Here is a 25167-nt window from a genome sequence, read left to right on the forward strand (position 1 = left end):
TCCCCGGATGTTAATGATGTCCCTGCTCCTGTTCCTCAATGGGACACCCCAGTGGAGAGTGGCTGCAAGTCCCCAGGTGTGAGTATGCAAACATCCGAATCGTGGAGTTTCCCAACAGTGTCTTCGCCTGGAGTCTGTGTGAACTCGTTAAACCCACTCCTCCGCACTCTCCCTCCTACCCCACCTCGTGGGGCAGATAACAGCAATTTTTGAGAGGAATCGTGCAAATGATGATACAAGCATCAAATTTGGCACATTTGTTCCCAGGGGATTTTAATCAAATCTGCCTGATTGACCATTTGGAAATCCAAATTTTGAAAAATTTAACGAAAAAAAAAATTCAAAAAAGTCAAGATCACGAATCAATGTTGGATGCTGGCTGGGATTGGTGAATGTTTCAGAAACATCATCAAAGACGTTCCAAGTCTGCCACGCAGTTTTCTTCCCTTTACCGCGGAAGGCAGACACGACGTCACATCCGGTGAACGGATGGAAGTATGGGATCCCTCCAGCTTTCTCAGGCACTATTGCAGAAACTACCTCATGGACTGGAATCCATCGAGAGTTATCTCGAAGAAAGCTTCTCCAGTTACTTGGGGTCTTACTGGTTCCTGTCATTCTTCTTCTGATTCCTTGCCCCCTTTTTCGACCTTGCCTCGGACTTCAGACTTGACTTCTTGTACACATCAAACACTACGTCCACCCTCTCGTACCTGACACCATAGGATTCCACCTTTGGGATGATGTCTTCTTTCGCATAGTCATCAAATATCTTTGAAGTGCGTGGAGGTAGGGCATTGATAAGTGCTGAGCCATCAATGATGACTGCATCTCCCCTTGGTTCTCTGTCTGGGATGTTCACTTGCGCTTCAAGAATTTCAGCCAGCTGTGACTTCAAAATTTTTTTGAATTTTTTTTTGTTTTTTCAAATTTTTCAAAATTTGGATTTTCAAATGGCCAATCGGGCAGATTTGATCAGAAAGCCCTGCAGAACAGAAATGACAAATTTGATGCTTGTATCATAATTTGCACGATTTTTCTACTATCTACTACACTACCCCCCCCCTCTGTTTTCCCGTCAGCGAAGCGATGGGTGGTATTTGCTCGTGTATAAGAAATATTTCGAAAGTAGTTGGTATGCCCAGTTTGCTGTGATTTTGCAAAGGAAATCAGATGGCCGGCAATCAGGATTCTCGACCGAGTCTTTTGGCCCAATGTATAGCGGCCATGACGAGAGAGTTAGTTTTTTTTTTTCGTTACAAATTTCACAAAAACTGTTATTTTCGAGGTTTTTTTTTTTGGGGGGGGGGAATGATATTCGTTTGGAGTTAGGTGTTGGTGCGGATATATATATATATATATATATATATATATATATATATATATATATATATATATATATATATATATATATGTATGTATATGTTGGTTTTTGCAATCGGGAAACGTTTCAGGCAGTCGGTGAGGCGGAAGTGTCGAGGTACTTCCGGGTTGAGAGTTCGCACCACCACGTTGTCGAAGAAAGCATGTCGAACGTATCGCTATGTCGCGTGAGGGCAAGAAAACGGAACGACGGCGAATGTTGTGAACATGCCGAGACTGGAATGTCGACCGCAGGAGGGAGCGGTGAAAGCACGAGGGAAAACTTCGGGATGGACGTGTCGGTGGTGAGAAAAATGGAGGCAAACCTCAAGAAGATGAACCTCAAGGTACAACAGATGGAGATCGACATGAAGATTAAATTGATGGAGATCGAGATAGCGGAGATGAAAAGGCAAAAACTTGAGTTGGACAAGAGTGGAATGATGGAAACGGAGGATTTACAAACGGAGGATTTGGAAATGAACACTTCGATCGGGAATTGCGTGTACACACAAACGGAATGTGCTGGAAGGAATGTGATGAAGGAGGAGAAGAAGGGGAAGAAGAAGAAGAAGGAGAAGAAGGAGAAGAAGAAACATCAAGCAGAAAAGACGGAGAAAGAAAGAAAGAAAACGAAGGAGGAAAAGAGAGAAAAGTGCAGAAGGAGACAGAAAGGTGAAGAGGTCGGGAAAAGGAGGTCGATCCAGACGGGAAAAGACGTGGACGAGCAGGAAGATGTTCCTTCGCCTCCACACGTAAGTTTTTTACTGAGGCACAAACCTTCTTGGTTACCTGGTTACCTGGTTATGTGGTTATTTTAAGCTGGTGATGGACTTTCACTTCCACACGTTCATTTGATGCAAATCTTTTTGATTGAATGAATGGGTTTGTCGTTGAGGGGAAAACTGGGAACTGGTTTGGAAATTCTCTCTCTGAGTATTCACAAAACTCTGCAACGATACTGTAGTGTCCGTGTCCGTGTCCGTGTCCGTGTCCCTGTCCCTGTCCGTGTCCCTGTCCGTGTCCCTGTCCCTGTCCGTGTCCCTGTCCGTGTCCCTGTCCGTGTCCCTGTCCGTATCCGCTGTGACCGAGTGATGAACGCACGTGTGTCACGAGCCACGTTCGCGCACACTTCTGATGAAGGGTTCTGTACTGTACTGTACTGGGAGATACTTAGCAGGCAGACACGAAGCGGAGGAACAGTCGAGCCGGGCTGTGTTGCACGAGTGCGAGCCAGGGCGTACTGTGCCCGCGGCTCTCCTTTATTCCGTACGCGGTACACTCACGAGCCGGCCGACTCCAGAATTACTACGACGCCTCAGACGGCGTGCACACCTCATATCCCTCGCCGAACCCCACGGCCACTCCTCCACCATCACGCCCATCATGCATCATCATCATGCCCCTCCCCGTGGGCATGGCTACACCACAGGTTCCTGTGAAACGGTGCGAGTTTGTCGATTATTCGGTTGAGAAAGCAGGTTCTCAGAATCACACTCGACTTGGTGTGCGACACCAAGCGAACACTCGCAGGAATATCTTTGTCGTGGTTTTGGATGCATTTGACGAGTGCGCATGTGTTGCTTGGTCACGCTTGCCCCTCCAACATGCAATGCAATAATTTTCGCCCTCACCTTCAGCTCCCCCTCACCTTCCGCTCCCCCTCACCTTCCGCTCCCCCTCACCTTCCGCTCCCCCTCACCTTCCGCTCCCTCTCACCTTCCGCTCCCCCTCACCTTCCGCTCCCCCTCACCTTCCGCTCCCCCTCACCTTCTGCTCCCCCTCACCTTCCGCTCCCCTCACATTCCGCTTCCCCCTCACCTTCCGCTCCCCCTCACCTTCCGCTCCCCTCACCTTCCGCTTCCGCTCCCCCACCTTCCGCTTCCGCTCCCCTCACCTTCCGCTCCCGCTCCCGCTCCCCCTCCCGCTCCCCCTCCCGCTCCCCTCCCGCTCCCCCTCATCTTCCGCTCCCGCTCCCGCTCCCCCTCACCTCCCCTAACCTTCCGCTCCCGCTCCCGCTCTCCTCACCTTCCGCTCCCGCTCCCGCTCCCCACACCTTCCGCTCCCGCTCCCGCTCCCCACACCTTCCGCTCCCGCTCCCCTCCTCTCCCGCTCCCGCTCCCCTCCTCTCCCGCTCCCCTTACCGCTCCCCTTCCTGCTCTCCTTCTCACTCCGCTCCCCTCCTGCTCCCCTTTCTGCTCTCCTTCCCCCTCCCCCTATCCGTGTCCGTGTCCCTCTAGCTTTCTCCCCTTCTGCTCCCTCTCCCTCTCCTGCTCCTGCTCCCCTTCCCACTCCTGATCCCCCTCCTGCTCTCATTCCCACTTGCGCTCCCCGACCCCTCCCACTCCCCTCGCGCTCCAGTCCCCCTACCGCTCCCCCTCCCACTCCCCTACCCCTCCCACTCCCCTACCCCTCCCACTCCCCCTACCCCTCCCACTCCCCTACCGCTCCCCTCCCTCCTCCTGCTCCCCCTCCTGCTCTCATTCCCCTCCCACTCCCCCTACCCCTCACGCTTCCCCTACCCCTCCCACTCCCCCTCGCGCTCCGGTCCCTCTACTGCTCCCCCTACCGCTCCACCTCTCACTCCCCTCCCCCTCACCCCTCCATCAACTACGTACTTCATTTGAACTGAATTATATATTTTGAACGCTGGAACACGAATGGGAACGTGAACCTGCAGTTTCACAGTACTTTGCCTCTAAAGTTGGCAAAACGACGGCATCTCGTCCCGTGTGCAGAGTGACGGAATTTTTCAGCCGTTCGGCAACTGCAATATTTGGTGCGTCCTTCCGTCCGTCCGTCAAAAATGAAGAGGAACCTTTCTCACCCGCCGTGTTTTGTTCCTTTCGAGGCTTTGCTGATTTCATGTTAAAAATGCGAAACTGATCCGCTTCCTTTGGACGCGGGTGTCTTGCAACCTATCGATCTCTGTACTGTCCAGCAATCAAACGAAATTGAAAATTATTCCAAACAGGAAACTTACTGTTCTGAAATGACATCCGAAAGGACACAAACGGCAGGCAAGAATAACTCTAACTCGTGCAACCTGTTAAATTGGGTGGTGTATAAGTCTCCATCAGCGGCGGTAAACATCCAAAAATGTTGTTTTATTATTATTATTATTATTATTTTCCTCCGACCTTTAAAATCTTTATTTTCATTGATATGAATTATTATAAAAACAACATCGGAAAGGATGAAAAAAAAACAAATTGAAACCGCTCATTTTCCTTTACCTTCTGAGCATTACCCCCAAATTTAAGGAAAAGTTTCTCCTCTTTGAAACCTCTTCACAACATTTAAAAAATCCATTTAAAAGCTGCTTCAGTCATTTCTTAAAGCTCATTCCTCTGCTTGCTACTCCATCATGAACAAACCTATTCATTCTTTTGCTTCATCAAAATCTCTTCCTTTTTCTCTTTGACGAGACTTCTTTCCAAAATTCTCCTCACTCCGAAATGCTTGGTTCCTTCAGCTTCCGCTTTTACTTGCAGCCCCACCACCCCACCTGTGAAGCCTCACTTCTGCTCTCCCACTGTCCTGTCCGCTCTCTCTTCCCGGCTTTTCTCTCCACCCCCTTTTGCTCCTTTCCACAACCCCATGTCCTATCAGCAGCTACTTCCCCCCATCACTAACCGTGTGAACCTCAAACATCCGGGGCCTGCATTCCAACCTGACGGGTATTTCAATCCAGGCCGCTGCTGATAAACCGGACATCATCTGCTTAACTGAGTGCTTCCACCCACAGGACATCCCTGACACCTTTGTGTGTCTCCCTGGCTATTATCTCCTCTGGTTTTATTGAGCTGAGCCCTGTCTTTGTGGCGGAGTCACACTTTACGTCAAAAAGTCAATTTATCACTCGGTGTACTGCTTACACCTCCAAAACCCCAGGAGTACCTCTGGTTGCGACTTCCCCATCATTCTTACCTCATGCTCTTATACCTCCAAAACCCCAATAAAGGACCATCTCTTGTTGCAACTTCCCCACCGTTCTCAACTCGTGTTTGTGTTTTACCGTCTTCTCAACAGTGACTCCATCTCTCTCTCTCTCTCTCTCTCTGTCTCTGTCTCTGTCTCTGTCTCTGTCTCTGTCTCTGTCTCTGTCTCTGTCTCTGTCTCTGTCTCTGTCTCTGTCTCTGTCTCTGTCTCTGTCTCTGTCTCTGTCTCTGTCTCTGTCTCTGTCTCTCATGACATGCACTCACTTTTAATCACTCATTCCAACTCGCTCTCCCTCAAATGTGGTGACTTAAATTGTCATCATGCCAAGTGTTTGTCTTCCCTCAAGAGAGCCAGAAAACAATTTGTTTTTGCGAATGAAGTTTCAAACTTGTCTTCCTCCTGTAAAACCTGGTTGGAACCTTGTCAAGTCTGTATGGTGTATGCTTCCCTTCCATCCCTTACCTCACTTTGGCACCACAGCCAACTCACTCATGAGAAGGCTGAATGCCTCAATGTTTGTATCTCTCTCACTCGCCATGGCACTTCTGCAAAGGACTTCTGTGACCCCACAGGTCTGACTCAATCTGAACGCTGGAACAGTAGTTTGGGTATCTCCTGCTCCCGGCACCACCACGTTGTTGAAGAGAGATCGGGTCTCCAGAGAGATCTGTGAATTTTCCCACCTGGATTTCTCCCGATGGAAAATCTTCTCCTCAGTTTGGAGTTTAGGAACCTCCCCAGCAATGTATCTTTCTTGTCCTCTGCCCCAATTGGCTCTTCTGATCATGTGCAGGTGAAGGTCAACAATTCCATGACCATTCACAGAGAACAGCCCCATGCGTGAGCAAAACTGGCAGGTACTGCAAGTAGCCATCACACTTCAGGACTGGTCTCGTATATCTACCGCCCCTGATATTGATTCAAGCCGCTGTCGCACCTTGACGATTTAGCCAGCGTATGCCGACGTATGAAAAATTTGTCTAAAACGCTGGCACACGTTGAATACGTTATGGGTAAGTTTTTGTATACATTAAGAGCACGCTGGCATACGTCGTTGTACGCCGAGCTCGTCGACAAATTTTAACATGCTCAAAATTTTTCCGCGTATGACTCGCACGTTCCGCATACGCTGGCCCTAAGTTGTAGGCACGTCACGCGATCATTGACACACGTCGACACACTTTACTTGTAAGTTACTCTAAGTCGAAACCCGTCGAGGTAATGTTTAGCGTACCCGAAACTTATTTCTAACCTATGAGTAACGTGTTGGAGGCACGTTACGCGATCATTGACACACGTCGACACACGTTACTTGTAAGTTACTCATAAGTCGAAACATGTCGAGGTAATGTTTTGCGTCAGTGTTCCAGACTCCATGTTTTTTTATTTTTATTTTTTTCTTTGGCATGACGGTGTTGTTGACACTTCGATTTCTTGTGCGGTTATAATATAATTATTAGGCTGCCGCGCAACGATTTAAATCATAACCGCACTAGAAATCGAAGTGTCAACATCACCGTCATGCCAAAGAAAAAAAAAAAAAAACCATGGAGTCTGGAACACTAACGGGTTCCTCCTGTGAACCCCATTTTTATATACCAATTCCCCTAAACGCTGCTAATACGCCATTAGATGGTAGCTGTAAGTTAGAAACATTTTCAGTAAGTTCTGTGGTCGTCCGGAAGATGTCAATCAAATACGTCAATAGGCGTTGGAGATGCGTTACTCATTGGTTAGAAATAAGTTTGGGTACGCTAAACATTACCTCGACGTGTTTCGACTTGTGAGTAACTTGCAAGTAATGTGTGTCAACGATCGCGGAACGTGCCTACTACTTATGGCCAGCGTATGCGGAACGTGTGCCTCATACGCTGGCATACGTCAAAAAATTTTGAGCATGCTTAAAATTTGTCGACGTGCTCGGCGTACTACGACGTATGCCAGCGTGCTTCAGCGTGCTCTTAATGTATACAAAACTTACCCGTAATGTATTCGACTCGTGCTGGTGTATTCGGCAATTTTTTCATACGCTGGCTAAAACATCAAGGTGTGACAGGGCCTTGACACTTCGATGTCTATTGCAGTTATGGTTTGAATCGTCGAGCGGCAGCCTTTTAATAGGCTACGTCACGTGATCGTCGGCGATACGCTGCCGCGCGCTATGCATACGTTAGACTATCGTTGGGCATAGGTTGTGAACGCCAACAACACGCTAAGCATTCATTGGTATAAGTTATCTATCTGTTATCGAAACGTTCTGTGTACGTTACTAATATGTTATGCATATGTCCAACTCGTTATGAATATGCCAAAAACTGAAAAAAACATCAATAGTTCAGCGTACGCCAGCGTTTTACATACATTTTGATACGTTGCCATACGCTGGCTAAAACGTCAAGGTGTGAAAGTGGCTTCATCCTGGGAATTCTTCCACAGAAGCCTGCTCTGTCTTATGCACAGATTGATCCCATCTCGTCATGAGTCGTCTTACCCATCCTCCCGCTCTTGGTACTCTGAATCCTGTGTTGGGACTGTTGCTTCCAAACAACTTGCATTCTCCTCCTGGAAGGCAAATCCAACTGAAGGCAACCTTAGAGCATTCCATAAGCCCACAACAAGTGTTTGTCTTCCCTCAAGAGAGCCAGAAAACAATTTGTTTTTGTGAATGAAGTTTCAAACTTGTCTTCCTCCTGTAAAACCTGGTTGGAACCTTGTCAAGTCTGTATGGTGTATGCTTCCCTTCCATCCCTTACCTCACTTTGGCACCACAGCCAACTCACTCATGAGAAGGCTGAATGCCTCAATTGCTTCAAAATCTTGTGTCCCCCAACACCTCTCTTTCTGTACCCACACCTCCGAGTCGTACCCAAATGTTGCTGAGGTGGTAAAGTTTCTGGCAAACCTCGACTATGACTGCAGTTGGACCGGACGGCATCGGCTTACGTGTCCTAAAAACCTGCTTTGCTGGCTCTTGAACATCTCTCTCTGGCCTTTTCACCCTCTGTCATCTTCCATCTGCTTGGAAATCAGTCTGCAACATCACTACATTACAGTCATGTGCTGCTTAACGACGTTCCGGGCAACGGCGGATCGCATATACGACGGATCTGACAGCTCTGAAGAAAAAAGAAAAGAAAAAAAATGTCGCTGAAAAATTCCTATTGCCGAGTGATGTTGCCGACGTAGCGCTGCCAGTCGTATAAAAATAGCACATACAATTATGTACGCTGTACAGTACATAATAATTCATAATAATAATAAACGACAGTGTGGCCATGTTATAATGCGATCGATGAGGTCCATAAAATGTCATCGTGAAAAAAGCAGGGTTGTGCTGAATCGGGATTCAAGGAAATTGGCTTTCAAACTGAACCAATGTTTGCACGTTTACCTTCGAGCAAGTAAATTACCTTTGAATTGAAGAATTCCGCGAATAAATCGTTGTTACAGTCGAAATTAAAACACAAATTTATTTTTGGTGAAGCTTTTCATGTTGTTAAAAAAATTGGAATGTTCCGAAAATATATATCACAATTGACAGGAGCTCGTTTCTTCATTTATAAATTATAACATCGATGCAATGATTACGTATTTATAAAATCCAAACACTATTCATTCATCTTTCTATAATTGATGCGAGGGGAGATTGTAAGCTGCTGCTAACAACACCGATGGCCATCATGAACAGCACAAAGGTAAAACTAATGTGTCTTCAGTCTCTCTTGGATTCGTGTTACAATTGCCGACAGTATTCAGTACAGTAACATGCTGTACAGGTTTGTATCCGAGGAGCAATAGGCCATACCATATAGCCGAGGTGTGTAGTTTTGTGAAAGTACGATGTTCGAAAACGAAAAAAAAAATGATGTTCGCACAACGACGACGTCGCTTAACGACACGTTTCTCAGAACGTAACCCCGTTGTTAAGTGGCGCATGACTGTACAAAGAAAAGGTGCAAAAACTGATCCCCTTAACTACAGACATATCAGCTTACTTTCATTCATCAGCAAGATGATGGAATCTATCATCACCGTTGAAATAAAATCGTTCCTTTTCTCCAACAGCCGCAACTCAGATCATCATCAATTCGGATTCACATCTGGTCACTAACTTGGACAAGCTGCCTCTACTCTCCCAACAATGATGGAGTCCCTCAATGAGTCAGGACCATCTCTCTGGACATATCTCGAGCTTTCAATGCAGTCTGGCATCCTGTCTTGCTCTCCAAACTGTCTGCCTATGGAATCCAAGGCCAACTCCACTCTTGGATTAGTGACTTCCTCCACTCTTCTGGCCAATGTGTGGCTCTCAATGGAACCCTTTCATCTCCTCTCCCTGTCAAGTACTTGAGTACCCTCAGGCAGTGTTCTTGGCCCCCATATTATTCCTAATCTTCGTCAATGATCTCATTGACTGTGGAAAATCCTCTTTATCTCTTTGATAACTGCACTCTGGCATAAGATACCTCATCCTTCTGACAGACAGCATCCTCTTCCCTCTCCTCAGACCTTGATAACTTCACAAACCGGTCAAACACTTGGAACATGCCTTTCAATCCTGAGAAATCCCTCACACTCTCTTTCCGAAAGGACCATACCGCAAACCCATATACTTTCCTAACAATCCTCTTGAGGAAGTTCTGTCATTCAAACTCTTTGGTCTCACGATCAGCCATGATCTTTCTTGGGCAAATCACATTTCCAAGTTGGCTTCCAAAGCTCGTCTGGGCATCCTCGGTCGTGCAAAGTCCTTCCTTGGCACACTTGAGTTACTATCCACCTTCAATGTCTTAATCCACAACTTAATAGATTACTGCTCTCCCTTCTGGGCTGGCTCCCCTCCCTCACGTCTCGCTCAGCTGTACACCATGCAAATCAAAGCTTTTCAGATTATAGGAATCTCCTGTGATGAAATTGAGTATATTGGCCTTCCACTTCACCATCACAGATGGGTCTCTGTCTTCTACCGCCTCCTTTGTGGTCTTTGCTCCCTCTGCTCTTTCCATGATTTGTCCCCTCAACCCTAGGTTTCTGCAGGGCTCATGCAGTCCACCATCAACCCCCTTGTGGTAAAACGACCCACATCCAGGATCACTGGTTACCTCCACTCATTTCTTCCACTTTTTCTCACCTACGGAACCAACATCCTTATCCTCGCAACTTCCTGGCGGGTCGCCACTCTGACGCAGGATACCAGCAAGCTGGCACTCATTTTGCCGACCTGGGAAGGATGACAGGCAGAGTCAACCCCACCTGGTATTGATTCAACAGCCAAGTGGGATTTGAACTCCGGACCCGAGGGTCCCAAGCCCACCACCCACACCATTAAGCCAACACCATGCATGCGTGCGTGTTTTGTTGTATTTATTCTACTTCATCGGAAAACTTGATTAATCGACGATAGGTTGATGTTTTGTTTTGACCCTCTGCCTGAAATTGCCAGTTTCACAAATAACATGAATACTGTGACCTGTGATTCGCATTTACTGATATGAGGAGGATTAAAAAAAAAAAAAATTTCCAATCAAAATGAAACCACTTCAAAAATATGGAATGCACTATTACACCCACCTCACGGACTTTTCTCCTGCTTTTGTCTTGTCTTCTGATTTTGTTACCTCCACCTCCGAAGGTGGATTGAGGTTGTTTCCACGTCCGTCTGTCTGTCTTTTTTTTTTTCCTTTGAGGCAGGATATCTCAAAAAGTTGTGGACTGTTTTGGACAAAACTTGGTGAACGAGTTGGCTGTTTGACAAGGACGAATTTATGAGATTTTGCTGGTGCTCCAAGTCCGGTTCCGGATACGAGGATTTAAAAAAAATCTGAGTGATTCTTCACCATTGAGTGATGGTGCTAAAAATGATATTTAGCGCAATATCTCAAAAAGTTTTGGACGTCATCGATTATGACAAAACTTGGTGGATGATTTGGGTGGTGATTTGGATCTTTGTTCAGGTCCGGCTCCAGATCCAGCCTATCGGTGGGATACAAAATGTGAATTGTTCAGCCTGGCGGAGGCATGTGCTCTACCGAGTGCGGTTCCAGTTTAACAATGCCTTTATCTTGGTGCCCAAACTAATTTTGTGGTTTCATGTTGGTGGAGTGATTGTGATTTTTTTTTTTTTCCACAAGGGGGCACTATTGACACTGCTGCTACAAAGTAAAGTTTTCATGTTTTGCAAGGGATATTTTATTCAAAACAAGATAAATGGGATTTATCTTGTTTTGGGTCCACAACTTTTTGAGATATCCTGCACACAAACAAGCAAACAGAAAGGGGTCAAAACATAATCTCCCTTCACTTTCAGAAGATGGTAAGGTTCCAACAGGATTGACCAAGTGTCCACCAAGGTATGTGCTCAAAGTTAGAGTTAGAGTTGAAATGTGTCAAAGTTAGAGTTGAGATGTTTTTCCTGTCTTAATCCCTGCGGCCCCAAGTCCCCACCTCGTGGTAGATGAACCAGAGGTCAAATAAAAAAAAATTTTGTTAAATATTTCATGCATTCCCCAATGTTGATTTGATTGCATATTCAAAGTTTCATTTATAAATATGCCCATAATTGCACTTTTTGGTGTTTTTTTTTTCTCCTGCTTTCTCTCACGTGACATAATTTTCCACGTGACATTTACTTGAGATCAAATGTAACAATGGGTTGACATCTTCCATGGGTGGTGTCATTTTCATCGACACGTTTGTGTCGAGTTGTAATTGCTAATTATTAGGTCAGCTCTCTGGCCTAATATAACCGTTCGATGTCCGTCTGTCCGTTCGATGTCTGTGCGTCTGTCAACAATTTTTATTTTTCTCTCTCCTCCGAGACGTCTCGGCCGATTGAGTTCGAACTTGACAGGATGATAATACTAGTTGCTCTCTATAGATCGTCTGAGCCCTTTTTCGCATTTTCCCCTTGGGGTCAAGGTTATAGGGTCATCAAGTGCAAAATGACTGATTGGTCAAATGGCCTATAAAGAAGCATCGGACGGCTATAATGCATCATGGGTTTTATTGGGATTATTAAGAAGATTTTATTCGACCAACTAGTTTCTTGTTACCTCTGTCGTCTGGCCCTGTTTATTGGGCAACACGTGGTCCGTTGACTTCATCACGGCTTCGCGCGGTTATTTTAAGTTCAATTTAAATTCTTTTTTCGCTTTTCAGTCACTAAGGTTGATTAACATGTGGTTGCATCAAGTTTTGTGAAAGTTGAATGTTTATATCCTCGGTCTGTGTGGAATGCATTGCAGCGAGAGGTAGCTTTCATGGGCTTCCATCCGTTTCCATGCGTTATATCGAGGCTGTCTCAAATTCTAGTTGATTTCTGTTTTCACTTTTAGGACCTTCTGGTGTAGCTACACCTTTGATGAAGAAAAATTTCATGCAAATCCGCTCAGAAACACACTTTGCATGAGGAAAATATATTCAATTCAAATAACTGTGACACTCTGGAAGGGACACCATGCTTTCCGTTCACTGTTTCACCTCGTAACCTGTCGTGAGGGACTGCTTATTCGTAGCGTCTGTGAGATTAATGTTTATATTTTAGATGATTGGGGATGTGCTCTACAAGTATCTGAAATAATTCCGGTGAAAAACGGACGTTTTAGCATTTTGTTCGGGAATTTCATACGACGGTGAGCTGGCTGGTCACGTGACGCCACGCAGACGTGCAGGCAGCGAGTGTTTGAGCTTCTCGGTGGCCCGAGGGTCGAGGGTCCCTTTTAGTTGGGGTCCAGCTCTGTCCTGGATACAGCCATTAAATGCACACACTTAGAGTACTTATTTCATGTCCATAAACGCAGGTTTGAAAATTGTACAATGATGTTGGGAATGATTCCTAGAATATGGAGATTTTTGCTTCGAGCGGCCTCACGCGTTTATTTTACATTCAATTTTAATTCTGTTTTCACTTTCCGTAGTCGCTAAGGTTGATCAACACTCGGTTACATCAAGTTTTGTATCTGAGCTGACCGTCAAACCTGCTCGGGTGTATTATTACAGCGTGTGCGCTGGTATACAATTGCACCGAGTTTGAAATGTCCCCGGTGTCTACCATGTCTCTGGTGTCTGTCGCCCCCCCCCCCCACGCACCTCAAGTGACAGCCAATGGCAGTGCGTAACCTAGATGGAAATACCCGGGTATTCATGGGCCGACAACTGATGGAAACAATTGATGGAAACATCCGAACAGATAATAATCATAATTTGCTGGTTTCCGCATGAACTTCACATTAGATTCACACAATACTGCCATTTTTCAATGGAAATTTGTGAAACTAATGTGTTCATTGTTTCGTTTCGTGATTTCGTAATTACTGTTTCGGAGTGATTTTACTTTATGTAATTCAAAAGATCTCGCTTTTCGAGCATTTTGATACCAAGATCATCCAAATCGGACCACTACAACCTGTGATATGGCCACTGGAAGATTGTGGGTCAACCTGGGGCGCCCAAATTTGGGGGGGGGGGCCTAAAATGGGCCCCCAGGTCTGAAAATTGACACATAATGTTTTACCGTGGATACAAACACTTGCACAAAAAAGAGTGAAATCTGAGACGATGTGTCAAAATTTTGCTGAAAAATGTGTACACTTGACATAGAACACCCCAGAGGCAGGTTTGCGTACCTCTATGCCATTCTGTCAGCTCAGAGTCGGAACTAAAGAATATCTCGGAAGAGAATGAGTTGCAAAATGAAATGTATATATGTGGTCTGGAGTTTTATTACAGTGTAGTTCCTTCTGCTGAATGTTCTCCAGTTTCTGCTATGTAATAATTAGTCAGACAAAGTTGAAGGACACTAGCTGTATTTGCAATTGGTGAAACGTCACAATGATATCACATGTTCCAGTGTGCTGTTTACAGTGTCATTTCCCATTATCAGCAGGTGCGCAATTCAAATCATTCTAACAAAGGCAATTGGAGTGAGTGTTGAAAATTGTTCAGTTCTGTTTTCTGTCAATTGTGGTTCTTTCTTTCTTGAGGGTATTTGCCGATGGGAGACTCAATGACAACAGCTTTATCGCATTTCAAAATTTCAACCTTGCTTTTGTTCAAATTAAATCCAACGTAATGAAAACGATTATAAAATGCTGAAAATATTTCCCTTTCTTTGGGTTAAATTAAAATAAATATATATTTTTTTTATAAGGTCCATAATGATTGTACACATACGTGGCAAAAACAATCCCACCTTTTCATTTGTGTGTATAACAGAATTGTCACGTCAGTCATGCTGGTGCATGTTGAAGGCAAGAAGAAGTGCATTGATCACTCGCAATGATGGCATACAGATGTCGTCAACACTTTTGTTATAAATGCAGGCACAAATGTTGCCTTGACAACATCGAGATGGATTTGAGCATAAAATCATCTCGCTGGATGTGTCGCATGCCTGGTGTTTACTTAATGTTTAGGAGGGCAGGCTTGGGATCCGAGGGTGCTGTTTTCAAAACCCGCTCGGCTGTAGAGTTGATACCAGGTGGGGTTAACTCGGCCCGTCAGTCATCCTTCCCAGATCGGCAAAATGAGTACCAGCTTGCCTGGATGATTGAGCCATTCGAGTATCCTGCGTTGGAGTGGCGACCCATCGAGGATTGTGCCCAATAGCCCAGAAGACTACTTTAGCAGCACCAATGCTCTCCACAGAGTATGGTCCCAAATGATGGATGAATGGATGTGTAGATCCTCAAAAAAAATGCTGGACACCAAATATGTAATCATACATGTATTGAAATTGACATTGGGCCAAATAATGGTGGGATGAGAAAAGCTGAAGATGTGTGCTCTTTACAAATGTATCCAGGTTTAAAAAATGAAATTTTTTTTTTTCGCAGTATTTGAGTTTGCTGGTGGGGAAGACAAATGAGTCATCATCAATGTGTGACATTTACAGTGAAGCATGGTGGAGGAACAGTACCAGTATTGGGCTACATCTCAGCCAACACTGTTGATGGTATACGCATTAATGGCAACCTGACTTCTAATCCTTCATGCCATTCCCGACGGAACAAGACTAATTTGGGTTGAACTTGTGTTTCAAAAAGACATTAGTCGCAAGCACACATTGAACGTGGCAAAACAACGTATCGATGGTCGAGAGGCTGAACAACACTTGAAACCATGGATTGGCCTTCAGCAAGTGCAGCGATGAACAGGAATGAAACTGTAGTGTCTGAGAAAGGAATTGAGAAGGCCAGGCAATTACCAAGTAATTTGGAGTCATCTAGGACATTGATAACTTGCTGTGCGCAGCATGAATACAAAGTGTTAATGGTCTGAAAGCAAAGGGTTCAAACAAAACACTGTACATAAGACTATTTATATTTTCCTTCCTTTTTGCATTCATTGTGGTAATCTATTTCGAACCAATAATAATCCATTGGCAATCTATTGTTTGTGACTGGAACATATTGAGTGTTTCCATAATTATTTTCAATACCTTTTGTATATAGCTCGACGGAGGTAAAGTGTTTTCATATTTGGTCTGAGGAAGAAACTCTGGTTTCTTTCACAATTATTGTTACCCGTAAAGTGATACAAGGATAAATATATCGATTGATTATTATGAGAGTTGTGAGTTGTATTAACTTCACTACACCCAGGTGTATGAATCCATCTGGCAGGGTCGCTTTGAGGTACATTATGTGCAACTGCCTTTGAGCTGTCTGGCCTCGTTATGAATCTCGACCCAGCTATATTCCCCCCCCCCCCGGTGTTTCGCATGCAGGGCGAGGCATCGATGTGCACTGCGTCCATTGGGAAACGGTTATGCCGGTGGCACCTGTTTGTCAGCACTTGTTCGTGGGCGTTAAATGTCCCACAATGTCTTTTTCGTGAAGACTGGGTGAGATATCACCTGTACCCTAAACAAATTACAAATTCCTGCCAAAATTACCTTCAAGCCAGAATGCCAGGCCTGGCCAGCCTGTTCGGGCCGATCGCACAATAAGATGGGAATAATCGGGGTCATTAAAGTAGTAGTAGTAGTAGTAATAGTAGTAGTAGTAGTAGCAGTAGCACTAGTAGTAAAAGTAAACCAAGGTGAATGCCTCCACCAACTTTTTTTAATATGGAGACTGTCAACTAAATATTCAAAGTCCAAAATGAGGTAATAATCTGATGAAATGCCATAATTGCTTGCGAAACCGAATCCTCTGGCCTCGACACCCAAATATTTCTGACGCAAAACAATTTTTTTTTGCATTGTACCTCCTTCGTTTATATAACGAGGTGGTGAAATGTTGTATTTAGGATTTTTTTTTTCTTTGGGGATTGAATATGTGCTGTTGGACTGTCACATTGACTTGTCATGTCATTAGACATCAACTGGCTCATGCAGTGCAGCGGCATTGTGGTGCCGGAAACGGCATCCTCGCCAACATGGTAACGCGTTTAGCGTTTCACGTACTTTCCAACCAAAGTCACTGTGTAGCTGCTTGTACAAAATTGGTATGATGCAGCTTGCAACGTAGGTCAGCAACATTGTGCTTTCAGCTAGGATATGTTCCTTCGGCCCGGCAGTTACTTGCTGAAGTCCGACAAGCCGGGTGAGGAGAAGTCCGTGGAATGGAGCCCATAGCACAAAATATGCCAACACAGTAAAATGCACAAGGCGTGTTGTAGCAACTTCTCCGGTGTCCTCGTCCATTTGTGGCTGACCCGGTGGAGCGAGAGCCCTTCTCCGAGTGTGGCAGCTGAGAACCACACTGATAGAAACTCCGAGCAGAGGTACTGCAAAGCCAGCAAAAAAGGTGACCGCATCGGCCAGTGGCCGTACCTGCAGTCGGCGACAGTCCAGTAGGCCATCGTCATGCTTCGCTGTCGTTGGTAGGCAAGAAGACTCGGTGCGGCAGGCAAAGAGTAAAAAAATCGGAAATGCGGCAAGTACAGCACCACCCCAGATGAAGGCACACAGTTGTCGAGCATTGTGGGCACTCACCATGGGGTTGCGTGGTAAGGCCTGGGTTAAACTAGCATCGAGACTGAGCAATGCGAGTGAGCATGCACCGGCCAGAGCACTCACAGAGAAGATTGCAAAGATTACCAGGCAGGGTATGAGGGGCTGCACTTCGGTAGGCAAGGTTACTGCGTTGGAGCTTGTTGGTTGGAGCAGTGGCAGTGTTCTTGACCAGAGATGCCCACTAGTTGCTGCTAACAGTTGCAATAGATTAGCAAATGCGAGACTGACAAAGTAAACATCCAGAGCAGCCATTGTCGTATGTTTGATGAGGTTCACAACCATGAGGCTGAAATTGTAAAAGAGGCCCATCGGGAACAGCGAAATGAGGAATATGAGGCAGGTGCCCGAGAGTACTTCCTCAGCTTTGCAGTCGGTTCCAAACGTGACCCCACAAGTTCTTCTTGTGTCAATGATTTTGCTGGCCCCACTGCCGATCCATAGGGCAATGGCACAATTATTTCCAGGCGGAAAGAAAATTAATTGCGAGCAACTCCACATGGCTGCCCACAGCCCCCTCAGAGCTAGTTGGCTTTAACCACACATGTCACAGCCTTGGCATATACTTGGGGCTGCTGAGAGGGTGTTTCACATTCTCCTCCACACCCCTGCATCTGATCATGTAGTCGCTCGTTCTTTCCACCCTTGTGAAGGTGATGTCCACCAGCTCTGTCTTTGGGAAACGGGTAAGTGGGTGGAGAGGCGGTGGGGGGGTCAATGACAATGATACATTTTGGTCGTAATCCCCCTACTACCACCAAATAATCACAGTTTATATTGAAGCATTGAACAGTGATACAATTGCAATCAACACCGAAGTGTGGTCACAATCTGTTGGTGACAGTTGGCAATGCATGGTGCACAAAACAGACACTCTGATTTTATTATATAAATTTCAGTGCTTTGACTTTGAGCAGACCACCGGGTGGCCTACTTGGTCACAGCTCCACATTGTTCAGCATGGATATCTCCACTTTTTCATGGCACTCCGTGCTGACATGCAACATGAAAATGCCTTTTTCGAGTCCAATGCTTAAAGTACAGGTGTGCACACCTACCTTGGGTTGACATGAAGTCTCTGAAGAGTAGTGTTAAAATGGTACGTTTTATTCTTGTATGTGGTTGATTTATTTATTTTTTTTGTTTGTTTGTTTCATTGTCTGAAAACTTTTAATCTTCCAATTTTTGTTGTCACTTTCTATGTATTTGACTCTTGTCTTGTCCTTCTCTTTGCCTCCCTTGTTAGAGTGTTGTGGTTCAACAACATTTCACCCAGCACTTCCATAAGCTTCGAACCTTGTACTCTTACATCTCATTGGTGTGGAGGCCCAAAATTCGGACCCAGCAGTTTACCCGATTTTTTTTTTATTTTATTTGTTGGTTTGCTTTGTTCGTGCCTATTCGAGTCTTCACCTCTTCACCCCCCACCTCACTTTTTGTTACCCTTGATCACCTGGGATCAAATGTTGAATCCTGTATTTCTTGAGACGGCAGGTGTGTAGATGAAAGGAGGTGGAGTGCGAGCCCAAAGTAATCCCCCCCCTCCTCCCCACCTTTCTTCTTCCTCCTTCCACAAATCTCTTTGCCAGATCTATACTGATGCAGCTGTTGCCTAGTGACTCTCTAATCCGATTCTGTCCTTTGGGATGTTTCTCCACCGATTCCCAAATCCCTTGTCTGGGCAAACGCCTGTTGCTGTGGATTGCATAACATGCTGTTGCGGAAGGAGTCCATCATTCGGATAATCCCAGTGGAAGTCATTTCGTGTAATCTATCGAATATTTGATTTCTGCTTTCTGTTCGAGTGCCAGGTGATGAGAATTATTTTTTTTTTTTTTAAACCCCAGATATTGTTTATGAAAGGGCAAACCAATGGAGAGTGGAAGGTTACTTTTACTGCCATCTGAGTAATTGTGGGCAGGTAGACATGGTCGAAACCATGTGCGTGTGGGGCTGTGCACTGGATGTTGTTCGTTATGACGTCGGTCTGTATTGGAAATGGTTATTTATTTTTGCAAATTATCCACAGGGTGAGATATTCTCATGAGTTTCTGAATTGATCGTGATCAGCTTCTATTAAATATAACTTATTAATAGCTTTATTTGGTCAGGTTCTCTGTTCTTGCTTATTGCAGCTTCACTACCAGGGTGGCTATCATTTCTTGGAGCGTGGCTGTTTTTTGCTGATGTTGTGCCCCTTCACCAGTGCACTGATACCCATTTCGTCAATCTCGGAAAGATGACAAGCTGAGTCAACCCTACCTGGTGTTAATTCAGCAGCCATCAGGGCTCGAACTCAAGACCGTAAGATCCAAAGCCAGCCACCCTAACCGCTAAGCCAACACCGGGCTTATTTGTTCAGTGATGAGGGGGATTTATTAAGTACTTGCAGGGGTACTCAGCGTTGCCTGGTGCTGTTCTCATCCTGTTGGCATTTTGAAGAAATCAATTTTTTTTGTTGTTTGGTGGGGGCCTGAAGCACTTCCCATTAAGGAATGTGGTCAGGATCATTTAATATTACCTTTCACATCGCTACAAAGGCTTTTGGCACAACAGAGTGATTAAAAAAACCCCCAAAAATCCAACTTGTTATTATTTTTATTTATTTGTTTTTTTCAAAATGTTCCAAAAAATTTTTTTGCCAAAAAAACTCCCGAGCAATCATTGATGAAACTCTAAAAGTGTGAATATCCATTCAGCCATCTCTGAGAAATATGGCAAGACAGACATCTCTCTTCTAGTGTAGATGCGTGAAGGGGTGGGGTGTCGGTGGAAGATAAGTTTGACAGAGTGCAAAGAAGGGAAAGGAGGTTTGAAGGAGATTGAAGTAAGGAGCAAGATTGGGAGTGTGGTTCGGGTCAAAATTGCCAACCCTAACCCGAACAGCCCCCTTCCCCAAACTCTCCCTCATCAGCATCGGTAATATCACCATCACATTATTGCATCAAGGTCATCATCAAGTTTCATGATCTTAATAACTCAAGAAAATAAACTGTATTTAATGTTCTTAATATACGGAAATAAGCCTGGTGTTGGCTTAACGGTTATAATGGTGCCTGCCTTAAGATCTTAGGACCTCGAGTTTGAGGCCCTGTTGTGCTGTTAAACAACACCAGGTGGGTTGACTCAGCCCGTCATCCTTCCGAGGTCGGCAAAATGAGTACCAGCTTACTGGAAACGGGGCACTGCTTCAGCGGCACAGCTGTGCTCCCTGCAATGATGCAACTAGCTGCCACAGGCTGCATCTGAAATAGTACCACTGTTTTATTTTCATGATGACTTTTATTTATGAAAATAAGAAGCACAAAAACGATGCACAAACATGTTGATTAAAGGTACATTTTGGACAATTTTTTTTTTTTTTTTTTAAGTTGAAGCCTCCATCCCAAACCCTGTTTTCTCCATTACCCCCAAAGCTTGCAGATTTATGGTTCATGAGGATTTTCAAGAATGGAATCCCCATGAACGGCAAGACCCTCTTGTTTATACTTGAACATTGTGTGGGGTATCACCTTCTCTGAACGCTCTCATGACCAAATGTTTTGATTCGTAATTGTACACACGATTTGCTTTCTATTATGCAGCATATTTGCAAATACTTTGGAGGTTTATTTGGGAAAACTGGAATGGTGTTCGGCCTGTACAGTATGGGCTCTGTGGTGTTTCCTTTCTTCCCTCGTGCTCATTGATCCTACTTGTCATCATTATCCTCTGACGTGTTTCGTGCTCTCGTATACCAATGTATGCAGGCGTAATTGCTTCCTCTGCACCTCTCTTTCCTTGAAATAAATGCAGAATCATGTTTCGCCTGTTTGCTGCTCGGATTTTAATGCAACTGTGACGTGGAAATATCTATCCATCACCTTAACGTCGCCTCCATGTCACCCTCGTTATTTTTCAAAAAAGTTTGTTGCATGAATATTTTCAAACTGACGACTGTGCCACAACTAATCGTTCACCTTTCGATGGTTTGTCCTGTTATTATACTCGTTTCCATTCGTGCTCAAACATTTTTTAAATGTGGATAATCTTGAGGACTCCGTTGATCGTCTGAAAAAATGCCAACAGCCATTTTCCTGCAGCTTGTGGTCTGAATTGTGTTGATAAATGATCCCTGGTCTGCCCAAGAGTTCTGCAAAAGGAATCCGGATTTTCACCAAAATTGAATCGATACGTCCTCGTCACACACCCAACCCATCCACCAAGTTTCGTCGGAATCAGTCCAGAACCTTTTTGAGATATCGTGATATCTAATATATAAAGCTCATTCTACTCACTCACTCACTCACTCACTCACTCACCGAGTCACTGATATTAAAGTTCGGTACCTTCCGGGTGATGTCCAAAGCTGACATTTCGCGTTCTGACGGACATTGAAGTCGATACACTGTGAAAAATCACAGAACCGTTGGAAAGCGTCCGTAAATGAAAATCTTAATAAACCAATGTCACCCGCAGGGTGACCCGTATCTTGCCAAAAGGTGACCACGTGTGACTTCTTTAAGGTCACACTGAGGTGAACAGAGCTGCTATCCACCAGGAGCGACTCCTTGAGGAATATCTGCCTACGAGAGATTCTGATGAGAATCATTCTACAGAGTAACCATAAAAAATATGCTTTTGCCTCATAACGTCACCAAATGATGTCATAATGTCTCAAGCTTGACATATCTAGAAAGCACTCATGGAGGTGTTCAATTTGAGGTGCTACACGATATGGTTCCTAAAACTTGAAAATTTGACCTTGGGGTCAAATGTTTGACCTCAGGCGCTAACCATGAAGGTCAAGGCCAATCGCCACCAAAAATTAATCAGCTGAGCGCCAGACCATGAACTATATTCCCATGAAGTTTGAAGACGATCTGATCAAAATTACTCAAAAAATAAGGGTTTCGTCGACTCCCCTGATTTGCGACAAAGTGCCTTGACCTTTGACCTTGACCTTCAAAATGTTATGCGCTGAAAGGGACCTCTATAGGCCTCTGATATGTGAAGTTACAAAAATTTCCAATGATAACTGTGCGCTGCAGAATTTTTTATATGTGATTACAGACAAACAAACAAACAAAAAAAAACATACAAGCTGACTAACATATCTTGCAAAAACTTTGTTTTGGCAAGATAATAAACTACAAGTGCACTCGGTGGAGCGCATACCTCCGTCACGTAATGCCTGATCCACGAGAACATATCGGGTCCAATACATTTTTGAAATATCATGTTATGCAGTACTACGCTAAATGGCAAAAAGTATGTGGACACTTGCTTGTCCAACATCTCATTCTAAAGTAATGGGATTAATATGGAGTTGTCCCCCTCCCCCCCCCCCTTTGCCGCTCTTCTGGGAAGGCTTTCCACGAGATGTTGGAACATTGCTGTGGGGATTTGCTTCCATTCAGCCACAAGAGCACAAGTGAGGTCGGGTACTGATGTTGGCGATTCGGTCTGGGTTGCAGTCGGCGTTCCATTTCATCCCAAAGGTGTTCGATGGGGTTGAGGTCAGGGCTCTGCAGGCCAGTCAAGTTCTTCCACACCGATCTCGACAAACCATTTCTGTATGGACCTCACTTTGTACACAGGGGCATTGTCATGCAGAAACAGGAAAGAGCCTTACCCAAACTGTTGCCACGAAGTTGGCAGCACAGAATCGACTTGAATATTGTTACGGTTCTAGGAACCGTATGCATACAAACATAGTTGTCCCGACGTTAGTTATGCCATAAGTATATGTGTAGATAGAACCCCTCCTTGTCTGTAGTGGGAAAGCAAAAAGGGGTGCGTTGCAATGTTTCTTTAGTTAGATTAATAAATCTTTTATATTCCCTCCATCATGATCCACTGACCACCTGCGTCTCCGGAGGCTCGTTTTTCCGAGGCAGAATCTTCATGTCCGCAGTTCCTTTTCGGCTTCCCCAAACGTTCCAATCCAATCTTGGTTGTACCACCATCTACCTTCCTCAAACACGCATGGAGTGGGCGGGCTTTCCCGGCATGGCCGAAATCCCGCCCAGTAAGGACAGGGCCCATGAAGGCCCTGTCCAATCAGGGTGGACAGTGACGTCAGCTTCGCCAAGGCCCCTCCCCGCCCAGGGGAATCTATAAATTACGACACCATCCTCAGAGTAGAGTGAGAGAGTCCGAGAGTTCGTTGCTGGTTGAGGGAGGAAGAGGTTTGCTGGTTGGATTTGAAAGTTCGTTCATTTGTTGGTTGGTTGTGAGAGAGCTGAAAAGACCTCGACCAGGCCTCGGTCGGGTCTTGCTCCTGTCTGCAGCCCCGTTCATACCTGGGACTCCACGCTCTCCACCCGGGCTCCTTTGCAGACACGGTCTCTACACGTGTGGCTGTGGGCCAAACTGCACGACCTCTGTCGGGTAAAGCACCACGGAGCATCCCCTCCCTCAGAACGTTCAGGTACCTAAAGAACTGCAACCTCAGCTCCCTCCCTGGTTGCAAAAGTTCTTTGTCATTCAACTGGGTTTATTTTTTCCGAGTGTGTGGAGCCTGTCCATTAAGTAAAAACTGTACAAGTTATTTGATCATTGTAAATCTTGCGTGTATTATTCTCGCGACAAGTCTGCTCTGTGTCCTCTTTTGTAAGTTGCTGTAAAATTGTCACACTACATCTCTCTTCTGTCCCCTGCATAACACAGCAATACACCTGATCCTGTACCACATCAATTTCCTCACTTAGTGTAAATAAATTATTGTAGAAATGTTCCCAGTTCGTTTTTGTCTTTTCCTTCATTGGTCCAGCATGGTTTGTATCTAAGTTTAGCCGGGTCTTTATCCCCGATAATCTGTTCATTCGAGCCGGTACGTCCTTGGCAGTTCCGCTCGGCTGCATCCGATCAGGAGTTGGTAGTTGGTACTCTACCGTCGGTGGAGTGATCCGGTTCGGGCAAGGCGTACCGAGGGCGTGGTTCCCCGGTAGTCGAAACCGCGTGGTTAATTAGGTAAACTGATTACACCTGGCAGGAAGACCCTACGCTACGTGGTTGAGGTATTGGCGTCCACGGTTGGTTAAGCGACCTGCCGCATCACGGAATTATCCGTGAGCGACGGCCTACAATTCCGGGAGTCTGGTGGGAGACGACGTAACTTCCCCCACCTCGTCGTCGTTCTCGCCACCGGACCTGGGCCTGCAAAAATATCCTTGTATGCTGTTGCGTTAAGATTTCCCTTGAATGGAACTAAGGGTCCGAGCCCGAACCATTAAAAACAGCCCCAGACCATTATTCCTCCTCCACTAAACTTTACAGTTGGCACTACACATTCGGGCAGGTAGCATTCTCCTGGAATCTGCCAAATGCAGATTCGTCTGTCGAACTGCCAGATGGTGAAGCGTGATTAATCACTCCAGAGAACGTGTTTCCACTGCTCCAGAGTCTAATGGCGGTAGCTTTACACCACTCCAGCCAATGCTTTGCATTGCTCATGGTGATCTTAGGCTTGTGTGCAGCTGCTCAAACATGGAAACACATTTCGTGAAGCTCTCGACGACCAGTGCTTGTGCTGATGTTGCTTCCAGAGTAAGTTTGGAACTCTGTCGTGAGTTTTGCATCCGACAGACGATTTTTCCGTGCTCCATGCTTCAGCACTCAGCAGTTCCGTTCTGTGAACTTGTGTGGCCTACCACTTTGAGGCTGAATTGTTCTTCCGAGACGTTTCCACTTCACAATAACAGCACTTACAGTTAACCAGGGTAGCTCGAGCAGGGTATAAATTTGATGAACTGACTTGTTGGAAAGGTGCATCCTATGACGGTGCCACATTGAAAGTCACTGAGCTCTTCAGTTCGGCCCAGTCGACTGTCAATGTATGTGGATGGAGATTGCATGGCTGTTTGTTTGATTTTATACACCTGTCAGGAATGGGTTTGCTGAAATAGCTGAATCCAATAATTAGA

General features: G+C 45.3%; 2 protein-coding genes across 4 annotated transcripts in view; one reads left to right on the forward strand and one right to left on the reverse strand.

Moving 5' to 3' along the window:
- The first annotated feature begins 1449 nt into the window (after positions 1 to 1449).
- CHLSN (cholesin) overlaps positions 1450 to 25167 on the forward strand; it is a 180792-nt gene continuing 157074 nt past the window's right edge. Inside the window, exon 1 of one of the 2 annotated variants that reach the window (XM_085893440.1) lies at positions 1450 to 2117. In XM_085893440.1, coding sequence (XP_085749566.1) covers positions 1527 to 2117 — 591 coding nt within the window. In that variant the 5' untranslated portion in view covers positions 1450 to 1526. The remainder of the gene's footprint in view (positions 2118 to 25167) is intronic. The other variant, XM_085893450.1, reaches the window with a different exon arrangement.
- Positions 15016 to 25167, reverse strand: part of LOC147035086 (G protein-coupled receptor 146-like) — a 41917-nt gene continuing 31765 nt past the window's right edge. Inside the window, exon 2 of one of the 2 annotated variants that reach the window (XM_085893463.1) lies at positions 15016 to 17933. In XM_085893463.1, the coding sequence (XP_085749589.1) occupies positions 16619 to 17761 (1143 nt within the window). In that variant the 5' untranslated portion in view covers positions 17762 to 17933 and the 3' untranslated portion in view covers positions 15016 to 16618. The remainder of the gene's footprint in view (positions 17934 to 25167) is intronic. The other variant, XM_085893469.1, reaches the window with a different exon arrangement.

Source organism: Eptatretus burgeri, chromosome 1, assembly GCF_056783735.1.
Source record: "Eptatretus burgeri isolate ZD-2024b chromosome 1, Ebu_testis_v1, whole genome shotgun sequence".
NCBI lineage: Eukaryota > Metazoa > Chordata > Myxini > Myxiniformes > Myxinidae > Eptatretus > Eptatretus burgeri.